The sequence below is a fragment of the Calypte anna genome, chromosome W, assembly GCF_003957555.1.
Source record: "Calypte anna isolate BGI_N300 chromosome W, bCalAnn1_v1.p, whole genome shotgun sequence".
NCBI classification, from domain to species: Eukaryota; Metazoa; Chordata; class Aves; order Apodiformes; family Trochilidae; genus Calypte; species Calypte anna.
Window position 1 is genome coordinate 8,225,255 of NC_044276.1, and position 12,119 is coordinate 8,237,373.

The 12,119-nt window shown below is 42.7% G+C and overlaps 1 protein-coding gene across 1 annotated transcript in view; it reads right to left on the reverse strand.

The window, feature by feature from the left end:
* Positions 1-12,119, reverse strand: part of LOC115600088 (dymeclin-like) — a 134,226-nt gene that overhangs the window by 67,011 nt on the left and 55,096 nt on the right. The window contains exon 8 of the mRNA XM_030468316.1: positions 1,930-2,112. Coding sequence (XP_030324176.1) covers positions 1,930-2,112 — 183 coding nt within the window. The remainder of the gene's footprint in view (positions 1-1,929; positions 2,113-12,119) is intronic.

A 12,119-nucleotide genomic window follows, 5' to 3' on the forward strand; every position in this document is an offset into this window, starting at 1 on the left:
CCTCCAGGGATGGGGACTCCACCACCTCCCTGGGCAGCCCATTCCTACACCTGACTGCTCTCTCAGGCAGGAAACTCATCCTCAGAGCTGGGCTAAACCTCCCCTGGTGCAACTTCAGCCCATTGTCTCTGCTCCTGGCATTGTGCACTTGAGAGAAGAGCCCAGCACACACCTTCCTACAACCTCCTTGGAGGGAGTTGTAGATACAACCAAGAAATGTTGTAGAGAGGAACCAAACTTCACTTCTGTTGATGTCTAAACGGTGTCACTTAAATGCAGAGCATTTTGTTATCTGTGAATTAAAGGTTATTAAGAAAATAAACTGTAAAATCCCCCCCAATACACTCAGCAATATTAAAAAATCATCTCAGCCACTGCAGAATATTCTCTATGATTCTGCAGAACATTAAACTGACCAACAGAAAAATTAAGCTTTCTAGACCATGTAAAGAAAACTACCTTAAATTTGATGGGTTCTGTGCTAGCTGAATTAAATAAATTATTTTAACAGAAGTAAGAAAGAAACTGTCTACACTGAGGGTGGTGAGACCCTGGCCCAGGCTGCCCAGAGAGGTGGGAGATGCCCCATCCCTGGAACCATTCCAGGTCAGGTTGGATGGGGCTCTGAGCAACCTGATCCAGTTGCAGATGGCCTTTAAAGGTGCTTCTACCCCAAACCATTCTATGATTTTAGGACAAAAAAAAAAAGTTTTCATATTACAGTCACTCACTAGAGAACATTACGACCATAACCAACCTTCCGTTTCCATTTCCCTTTTACCAGCCCATCAGAATGTTGGTACGAATCAAATTTCATCTCAGTCATATGAATATCATCAGTAGAAACAACAGGAAACAATAAATCATTGTATAAATGTACAAATCTAGAAAAAAATATGGCTTTTGGCCATAGAACAGGTTCTTTAAAAATTTTGTAAGGATCTAACAGTGTTGGAGCAGTGCTGCATCCCATACAGGACCATCTGCAGCAGGACACTGAGTTAGCAGATCACTGCATGTGCTGATACACAGCCTGGAACCTTCTCAAAAAACAGGAAAGCACTGAAACAGCTCCAACTTTTTGTATATATGGCAATGTTTATATTGAGCCACTTCTCCTCACAATAGCAATGCAAGAATTGAGTCAGCAAATCAAACCAGTTAGCAGTTCAAATGCTTCTCTTAGCTCTAAGGAATGTGACTCCAGCTCAACAGAATTTCTCCAAGTACTATGAAGTTTTCGGTGGACTCCAGTAGATTTCTGGGATAATCAAATTACTTCCTGGTCAGTTCTATTTATATTTTATGAAATTATGAAGCTTTCTAAAGTTTTGAAGGACTTCCCCTTCCACTAAATTCCAGCAGCTGAGCAACTCCATCTCAAAATTCTCAGAAAAAAATTCACAGAATGGATTAGGTTGGAAAGAACCTTAAAACTCATCCAGTTCCAACCCCCAAAATGAGCAGGGACACCTCCCACCAGCCCAGGTTGCCCCAACCCCATCCAACCTGTCTGTGGACACTTCCAGGGCTGGGGCATCCACAACCTTCCTGGGCAACCTGTTCCAGTGTCCAGTAATATATAATTCCTGCTCCAGTAAAATCCTAAGAGTGGTGAAGCATTGGAAGAGTTTGCCCAGGGAGGTGGTGGAGTCCCCATTCCTGAAGGTATCCAAAAAATGGGTAGATATGGTGCTTCAGGAGATGGTTTAGTGGTTGAGGTGGTGTTGAAGACTGATGATTGGACTTGATGAACCTGAAAATCCTTTCCAAACATGATGATTCTGTGATTCCATGATTTTATTACTGCTCTCCCACAGGCTGACCCGAGGGAAAACAAATTTTGGAAGGAGAACCTTGGAAGTACCTGCAGCAACTCAACACTTCATTTATAGCAGTTCAGGCTTTGAAATCGAACCAGCTACAAACCTTGTGTGTTCTTGAAGGACACAATAGCTTGTCTGTAGGGATTGGGTGTATCTGGAGCATCAGTCAGATTGGCCAAGACCAGAAGGAGGAGCAGACTCTGGTTAGCAAGAGGAGAACACTGCTCCAGCTGCGCTGTGGCTTTGCTCCCCGCCCTGCCGAGAGTGAAGACTGTCCAGAGGCCAGCTGGAGAAAAAAGGCAAATAAAACCATCACCTGAGCTGATATTTTCATGAAGGAAACTCCTTTAGAGGAAAAAAATCTGGGAGAGGGAAAAAAGATTCAGCTTTGTGCAATGAAACAAAAGGTTTGGCAACTTGGTTGCTCAAAATGAAACTTTCATGAGTCGCGCGGCAGCGGGGATGGAGAGGGAAGGAAGGATTAGTGGGAATTCCAGAAAAATGAAGGCAAAGGAATTGCTGAAATGAAAATTAGGAGGGGTGAAATAAAAGCCTATGTCAGGATCACACAACCCTTTAAGATCACCAAGTTCAACAATTTGAAGGGGAGAGGGTTGAAGTCAGAGCAGAGGCCAAGTGAAGGATTCACGGAACAATCCTCAGAGCAACATCTGATGGGAGGGAAAGAAGCTTCCCTGTTGCCTTTGTCAGAGACTCATGGAATGGTTTGGGTTGGAAAAGACCTTAACAATTGTTGGGAAACTGGAAGAAAACAGACATGAGCAATCCTGACTATTTAGGTTTAGCTAGAGTAAGCTAAGGGCCTTGAGACCTAGTTCCAAGGTTACTGAAAGATGAGCTAAGGGAAAAAGATAAAGGAGCTGGCAACGGGAAAAGAAGAATAGCAGAGTAATGATTAGCCAGCAGAAGTTCTGTGAGAATAGAATTTGTGGCCAAGATATAGCCACCTGCAAGATATCGTTATATAAACAAGGGTTCTATATAAAGCGAGTGTGAATTGTTAACAGACAACTTCACTTTAACCATATTGGTGACTACGTGTTGTCCTTAAGCCTCCGCGGATTTTTTTTCTACAAACTATCATCTAATTCCAACCCCTTTCCATGGGCAGAGACACCTCCCACCAGCCCAGGTTGCTCCAAGCCCCATCCAACCTGACCTGAGACACTGCCAGGGACGGGGCAGCCACAGCTTCTCTGGGAAACCTGGCACAGGGGCTCAGCACCCTCAAATTTCTTCCTGATGTCCAACCTCAATCTCCCCTCTTCAAGTTTTAACCCATTTCCCCTTGTCCTCTCCCTACCCCCCCGTGTCCAAAGCCCTCCCTCAGCTTTCTTGTAGTCCCCTTCAGAGGCTGGAAAATGATAATTTTTAATACAACGAACTTGGTCCATTATGCAGCATTTTTCTTCTGTATTTTTAATCAACTCACTATTTTAGGCAAAACACAGAAACTAACACTGCTCTAACCAGAACCTCCAGATTGAGAGTCCTGTCAAGCTCCTCACCACTGCTCATTATTGCGGGTAGACAACATAATAGCGAAGAATAAATTTCTTAAGAAAATAAATAAATAAAAACAAAACCTCCAGGATCAAGAGCAATTTAAAATGAATGTTGCAGTCTTATTAAACTCAGTCTCATAATTTTGCATTCCTACAGAAGATGAAAGAGCTTTGGAAAAGGACTGCAGTTGGGAGTACCTCTCTGAAATCCCTTTTGAGGAGATGATGTATAGGATGCAAGGGTATGGAGGTTAACAATGATTCACAGTGATTTGAAGTTTAAAATCTAGTTAAAAAGAAATAAAAGTTTCAAGGGACAAATCTGTTTCCCTAGTCATACAATTCTAAGCAAGCAGATTTTGGTTAAAAGCACGGGTTGTTGGTTTTTTTTTTCCATTAGATAATGTGAGATTTTCTGTAAAATGGTTAGGAACTCTGCTCAGAGCCATGAAAACAACCCCCAGATTTTAATCTGGTCTGATAGCCTGTGCAGCAATACTTTGTGGCAAAATAAAAGTTCTGACAGGTTGATCAAAAAAGAACTTTCTCCCAGCAGAGTGTTATTTAATGCTAAACACAGCTCTGCAGAAATCTCAGCCCTAACACTGACCCCTCTTACAAAACAACAGCTAAGAAGGGTTCATGTTTGTACCTACTTGGAGACCACTTCACCTGACAGAAAGAAAAAAAATGTGAAGAGCTGACAAAAAGAAAAAAAATGTGAAGAGCTTCATCTTCAAGACATGTTTAAAAGTAAAAACCAAGCAGGACTGCTTTAAAAAAGCACTGGAATGTACAGACAACTGACCTAGCACTGACTACCATTATTTCAAGTTAGCCTATCAACAAATTCTGATCTACTGTAGATTTGTGAGGGTTTTTTTTGGTATTTATTGAACTAATTGTAATTCTTCCACAAAACCCATCTTATTTTCTGACCCTGAATGTAAATGTTTGGCAGCTGAAACCTCTCATCCCCTGGCCAGAGCACTAAATTAACACAGAAGGAACCTGTGTGACTTATTTCAAAGGATCTTTTTGGGAAAAAGAGATTTTTTTCTATTTTTAATTTCTTTAAAACAGTTGCAAAATTATTATATTCATAATTGAACCTCATCAAGCTTTCTTTTGGACAGCCCATCCTTTCTGAAGTTTAAACATAGCATTAAAATCCCACTTAACACAGGTGCAGCCTTTTGAAATGTGCCCATTTCTGTCTTATTAATATATGTTAAGATCTCTTCCACACAAGTTCTCTTATTTTTAGCATCCTTCCAAGGAGTTTTGTTGCATTTGAAACTATTTTGCAAAGTTCATAGGATGCTTTTGAGACTGAAAAGGAAGAATTAAGAGCTTTGGCAGACATGATCTTCAGAAGATTTCAATATCTTCTGATTATTTTAATATTTCCAAAATAAGAATCCTGCTCTCTTTTTGCAAAAATGGAAGGAACACCAAGTAGAGGAGGCTAAAGAAGTCAGTGAAACAAAGCCTCAAATACAAGATAAAAAGAAAACCAAGTGCAAAAAGCTCACCAACCAGAAGAGATCTAACCTATGTTCCAGCAACATGATGAAATCAACTCCTAATTATCTACCCCGCTCCCTTATTTATCAAACTTTCAGCATACAGAAGACTGTTCAATGTTGCAGCAACATCTGCAAAGCAAAAAGTGAATTAAAGAAAAAAAGGATTTTCTTTGCACCTAATTGCTACCACCATGTAATTCCTCCACCAAACCCACTGAGTACTTTATTACTCAGAAGCACAATTACTGGTTTCCTTCTTACTACATCCAAGCAGGAGCTTTGGGAACTTGAGGGCCTTCTGTTTTCTTATTTAATGCTTTTTCTGTGTGTGTCACATTTAAGTCACTCCAATGATTCTGACACTGTGGTCTGATGAAGACTTTTCTGGTGGCCCATGGAGAGCTGGCACCTCCCATTCTGTTGGCTCCTATCCTTGTTTCCAGCTGCTGCATTGTGTTAGAAGAAAGCTAAAAATAAAGAAATACTTTCCTACCATCACTTTTCCATGGAAGCAATTTCCCAGTGTGCCAGGGGGATGTTAGGGCATCATGAAGGACAACCCTGGCCTGGGATGCATCAAGATGTGCATGGCCAGGAGGTCAGGAGAGGGGATTCTCCCCCTAAATTCTGCTCCTGTGAGACCCCAGCTGGAATATTGCATCCAGGTCTGGATGCAGCAGGAGAAGGACATGGATCTGTTGGAATGAGTCCAGAGGAGGCCCCAAAGATGCTCCAGGGGCTGGAGCAGCTCTGCTGTGAGGAGAGGCTGAGGGAGCTGGGATTGTTCAGCCTGGAGTAGAGAAGACTCCATGGGGACCTCAGAGCTGCCTTCCAATTCCTGAAGGGAACCTCCAGGAAGGCTGCAGAGGGACTTTTCCCAAGAGTGTCCAGCAAGAGGAGAAGGGGAAATGGTTTGAAAGCGCAGGAGAAGAGGTTCAGGCTGGATCTGAGGAAGAAGTTCTTCAGCAGGAGGGTGCTGAGACTCTGGAACAGATTGCCCAGAGAAGCTGTGGCTGCCCCCTCCCTGGAGGTGTTCAAGGCCAGGTTGGACGAGGCTTGGAGCATCCTTGTCTGGATGAGAGGTGTCCCTGCCCATGGCAGGGAGGTTGGAGGACATGAGCTCTGAGCTCCCTTCCATCCTCAGCCATTCTGTGATTTTCATCAATTGTAGAATTTCATGCACACAGACCATGCTCTGGGGATGAGAGGTGCAGACAGCATTGACTTTGAAAGGACTTAGGACAAGAGATAAGAGAACGAAGAGTCTTAAACTGAAAGAGGAGAGATTTAGATGAGATATTAAGAGGAAATTCCTCACTGTGAGGTGGTGAGACACTGGTCCTGTGGCTGCCCCCTCCCTGGAGGTGTTCAAGGCCAGGTTGGATGAGGCTTGGAGCATCCTTGTCTGGATGAGAGGGGTCCCTGCCCCAGAAATCAGATGATTTCTGAGCTCCCTTCCAACCTCAGCTATTCTCTGATTCTTGTGGCTGCAGGTGTTCCTCTGCCTGCTTCCCTTTTCCTGAAATGCTTCAACTCAGACAGGAGAAGTTTGGCTGAAGTCTCATTATATCTACACTGAGGATTCCTGGATGTGAAATTAATATCAAGAGTACAAAGTCAGGCTGTGCATTGCTTTAGTCTTACAGCTGGAGCTCTGGAGTTCAGATACAGATAGAAACTGAGAATCAACACCTGCTGTGGATGTTGAGCCTGGTGGGACTTAAATTATATAGTTCTTAATCTTTGCTTTTGAATGGGGTTACAGGCTTTAGATGGATGAAGATTTAAGTGAGATACTGGCTAAAGGTTTGGGGGGGGGTTGTGCCCCCTGCACCACTTTATTAATTTAAATATTAATTTATTATTTAATTCCTGTCTCCCATCATCAGAACATCTAAACCTCTTTCAGTGAACATCCATCATTTTGCCTTAGGGATGATGACAGGCTTTGAGCTGGCACTTTGAGGGGACTGTTGGATGGTTCTGGGATTTCTTTCTGGCCTGAAATAGTTAACTGAGAATTTGCTATGACTTGGAGCTTTGCTTTCTTACTCCACCATGTGTGTCTAAGTCCTCCCTTGGCATTTATCACCCTTGCTGGTGTTCCAGCAAGATTATTCTCTGGGTTGTGGTAGCTGGATTGCAGTTGGACTCAGTCTTGAAGATCTTTTCCAACCTCTGACTCTCAGTCACTTCAGAATTGATGATATTGATGATAAAATAGATTTATCTTCCATTTTTAACTCCAGTGCCTTGCTGATTTCCAAGATGCTGATGGGTGTAGCGGGAGGAGCCATTCTTGCTCCTATGTTGCCCACATTCTCCACCAAATGTAGCGGGAGGAGCCATTCTTGCTCCTGAAGCTCGATGAGCTGCTGGTCTCTTCCAGGACTCCAGCCACCACACAGCGCTTCCAGGGTAGAAGTGTAGCGGGAGGAGCCTTTCTTGCTCTAGAGGCTCGACGAGCTGCTGGCCTCTCCATGCCTTGCACCAGAGTGAGCTAAGCTACCTTCTGTGGGTGTGTCCCCCACCTTTATTGGCCCCCTGGTCTTGCTCATGCCCAATAGGGGCCTGTCCCAATCAGGCACAGGTGGACTCACACCCACTCTTTGGCAACTCGAGGCACCTGGTTGACAATGTCTCTCTACAGATGGGATCTCAGAGGTGTTAATCCCCCAGTTAGCTGCAGGGTAATCTACAGATAATCTTCATCATACAAAGTGTCCATGTATTCCTTTAGTTACTCCCTGTTCTTCTTCTTCCTGCAGAAGTTTGATTTTATTTGAAAAAGAAGATAAAGTCTCTTAGAATCCCACTTGGTACAAGCTGCTGTTGAAAGAAGCTCAAACCACATCTCACCACTTTCTGCCTGCTTCTGCCTCTCCATTTTTTCTCCTTATATTTCCAGTTGTTTGGCCACACTGTGAGCTGAGAACTGAGCTGGCTGAAAATTGTTCTTCCCTTCAACCTGCCTAAAGAAATTAATTTTTTTTTATGTGGCTACATAAAAGGTCCAGAAAACAGGAAGAAAGGTGCCAAGGAAATGGGCTTCTTGTTTTGGTGGAAGCACTTTGGTCATTTGGACCTTATCTGAACTTCTTCCTACATCTTCTCCTGCTCCCTCATTTGAAGACTTTTTCCCCAAAAGCTGCCTCCTGTTGAGCCTTAAGCTGATAGGAGGTGAAAAGAAAATGCTCCCAACATCCTTAAGAGAATCAGGGAATGGTTTGGGTTGGAGGGGACCTTTTAAAGATGATTTAGTTTCATGCCCTCCCATGGGCACTGACACCCTGCCCCAACCCAGGCTGCTCCAAGCCCCATCCAACCTGGGCTTTCAACACTTCCAAGGACTGGACAGCAGGAAAGAATTTCTCCTTTATACCTCATCTACATTTCCCCTCTTTCAGCTTGAAGCTCTTCCCACTCATCACTTCATGCTGCTGTCAAATTGATTTTGTTTTAATTAATTCGTTTAACCAATTTCATTTTAATTCACTGACCTTCTCTGAGATCTCCCTTAACACCTCCATCACTTTTTGGCCTCTCTGAAGAGCTGCCTACTTCAGATTGTTCAAAAAAAGCTTTTACTGTTAATTTTTATACCTTTAGCAAGCTGTTCCAAAGTTATTTTTGGCCTGACTTGACAGGGTTTAGCATTGAACTTGCCAGAGCTTATGTACCTTTTTCTTTCCTGATTTGGAAAATGCAATCTTTTTACATTTAATAGTCTCCTTCCTCTGCAGTTGAGTCATGGTGCTTTTTGTTCTGTTTGGGCCCTCTAATATCTGCTGTGCATCCTCTCTGAGCCCTCCTCTTGGTGACTTGAAGCTCTCTTATTGCCGTCTACAAACATTTCATAAGCTGAGCCTCTTTTCTTACCTTTTTCTTATGTTTTTTGGGGGGGGGGATGAATGCTACATAAATACCAAACTTGCTAACTAGCAAAATTAATTCAATTTTGATAAGATATTTGGAAACAGGAAGAATCCTCTGAACATTTTATAGACTTAATGTACTTCATGTAAGAATTCTTGTGGAAATACCCAGGTGGGAGGTTGGTGGGGGTTTTGGTTTTGGGGAAGAAAAATCAGATCATGACGTTGAGCAAAAAAATGTCCTTGTCTGCTAGAGAGGGGAAAGCAGAATTGTGGGTGGTTTCAACAGAATTTACTCTGGAAGGAAAGTCTGGGTCAACTTAATTCCATCAAGAACAGGAGATGTGTTTTAGGCACCACAGCAGCTGGTGGTTGTTTGGTTCCCACTGGTTTTGTCCCTGTGTGTGTGTGTATAATAGAAAAAATCTATAATGGAAATAAAATATAGTGACTGTATATAAAAATCTTCAAATTAAAGGTGAAGATATATTTTTATAATATAAATCTGTATGAATTAGTATACTGTATCAATATCTCTTTAATGTGTGTATACAAATATATGCCTTGTAGGTGTAAAAATACCTGGAGAAAAATTCAAGAATGCATAGGTCTTATATGATAATATATAAGCCAAGATAATGTATAAATATAAGCCACATGCAAATATGTGAAAGTAAATACAGATACATATAATGTAGATAATACAAAAATATTGCAAGGGGGGGGAAAAATCTTTTGGCTTCCATGATTTCAGGTTTGGCTTCAGGTTTTTCCATGTAACTCACTTGTGAATGGAGCCTCAGTGGGTTGAATTTCTGGAAGTGCTTCTCTCAGCAACTGATGTTCTCAGAATGCCTGTGAAGAGAAGACCTCTCTTTATACAGATTTATACATATTAATATAAATGTGTGTACAGACACTTGCATACACACAATCCCATCCCTGCCTTTAGCATCTTGGTGTTTTTATTCCTCAGATCAGGAAACTGGAGAGTTTACTGCTTGGTAATAATTGTTCTTTGGGTTCAGGAATTGCTTAGAAAACTTAGGATTGTTTCCCTGTTTCACTCCCATGCTCCCTGGGAAGCTGTAAGTTGGGAGTTGGGGTAGAACTGGTGGCATCTTGGGTACCTTTCTGATCTTGGGAGGATGGATGGATGGATCCATGGATGTTGTCCTGCCTTAACCAGACCAACCAAGGGCACTGAGAGGTAAATGCTCTTATTAAGTAGAAAATTCTCATTTTTTAGTCAGGAGAAACAGAGGAAATAGCTTGTGTGCAGCTGGCCTGAAGTTGTCTATCCAGCTGATGTTCCAGCCAGGATCAAATCCCACTGGCCTGATCTTTAGCCTTGGGATCTGACTGCCAGGCCTTGCTTCAAGGTTACTAAAACCTTCTGTTTGCACATGATAACTTGTGGAAGGCTCCTACTTGACCAACAATTTCAGGTGGCTCTGAGCTTGAAATGCAGCACACAAATGCCTCTTTTTGGCTAAAACAAATCCTTTGCTTTGCTGAGTGGGGTTTAGGAGGTAGGCAACCAATACCCATCCTTCCCTTTTGCCTGAGAGTGTTGTCAGAATTCCTGAAGAATCCCTGCAGGAAGGTGATGAGTGTGACACACCTGTCAGATCAGCTGTGATTTGGATAGATCCTGATGCCCCTCAGCCAAGGGAAGGGAGCAAGCAGGATGTTGGGAAGAAATTCTTAAATTTGAGGGTGCTGAGCCCCTGTGCCAGGTTTCCCATGGGAATTGTAGCTGCCCCATCCCTAGTAGTGTCTCAGACACTCGGAGCAACCTGGGCTGGTGGGAGGTGTCCCTGCCCATGGAAAGGGGTTGGGAATGGATGAGCTTTAAGGTCCCAACCCAAACCATTCCACAAAAAATATTGTGACTTCCCACTCACCTGCTCCAAAGATTTCTTTGCACACATGGCAGCTGCTGGAGGTCTCGAAAGCTTGGAGCAAGGTGGGGGTTGTGTGGCGGGGAGTGTAGGGCTTGCCAGAGTTTGGCAGAACAGATTTCCATGAAAATCTGAGGGAATTTTCAGCAGTGAGAGCAGCAGCCCTGAAGCTCATGCCAACACTCACCCTGTGCAGGGCCACCCTGCTCCTCAAATCAGCATTTTTAATGCTTGTGTGGACTGAGGATGATTCTAGGTTATATTAAGAAGTTGTAGTAACATTTTTTTCTCAAAAGGTTGGGCTGGGACCTGTTGTAGATGACAGCAAAGGAGGCAGACACAGGTAGGGCTCAGAATTTCCTACTTGCACTCCGAGTGATGTAAACACTTTGAAAATACAAAATATGTCTCTCGAATCAGTATTTTTTCTGCCCTTTTTAAAATATACCAAACATTCTCAATTAACAGATTTCTTCCCCAAACTTAACTAGCTTCTCTTTTGTATCATGCTTGACAGGCACCTAAAGATAAGACTGCTTATCAGGTCGCCTCCTGGTACACGGCCCAGACAAAGATAATAAATTTAGCAAGGTAACAAGGACTGAAAATTAGTAATAAATAAAAAAGAAGTTCTTGGGATGGCAAAATCTGTGTTATCTTTAGCAAGTCTGTGTGCCAGTGATTTATGAAAAGACAGAACCCCTTCTACTGTATAAAACTCCAAGAGAAAAAGGAGAAGCTGCGTCTCTTCTTCCCCTCCCCTTCTCTCTCGCCACTTCGGCTTCGGCTACGGGACAGCAACAGCGGAGGAAAGGAAAAGCGGAGAACATCAACCCTCCCCCCCACTCCAGACAGAGACCAGGATAGGGGACTGGATGGTGATAAAATCTTAATTGCTCCCTTCTTTTCTTTTCTTTTCTTTTCTTTTCTTTTCTTTTCTTTTCTTTTCTTTTCTTTTCTTTTCTTTTCTTTTCTTTTCTTTTCTTTTCTTTTCTTTTCTTTTCTTCTCTTCTCTTCTCTTCTCTTCTCTTCTCTTCTCTTCTCTTCTCTTTTCTTCTCTTTTCTTTTCTTTTCTTTTCTTTTCTTTTCTTTTCTTTTCTTTTCTTTTCTTTTCTTCTGCCAAATCCATGGATGCATTTTGGCAAAGAGAAAGAGGAGAGGTGGGGGGGGAGGGCTGGGATTTCTGGACTCTGAACCTGGGGAAGAAATCTTTCAGGGTTTTGTATGGAACTACTGACAGGAATAAGGAATTGGACCAAGCAGTGTTTAGGATGAATATGGGGGGGAAAGAAAATAATCCAAACAGTGAGGTTTATTGGATTATGGAATGTGCTTCCTAAAGGATGTGGTTCCAGCTCCAGTCCATTAAAATTAGAATCAGAGGATGGCTGAGGTTGGAAGGGAGCTCAGAAATCATCTCCCTGCCATGGGCAGGGTGGCCCTGCACAGGGTGAGTGTT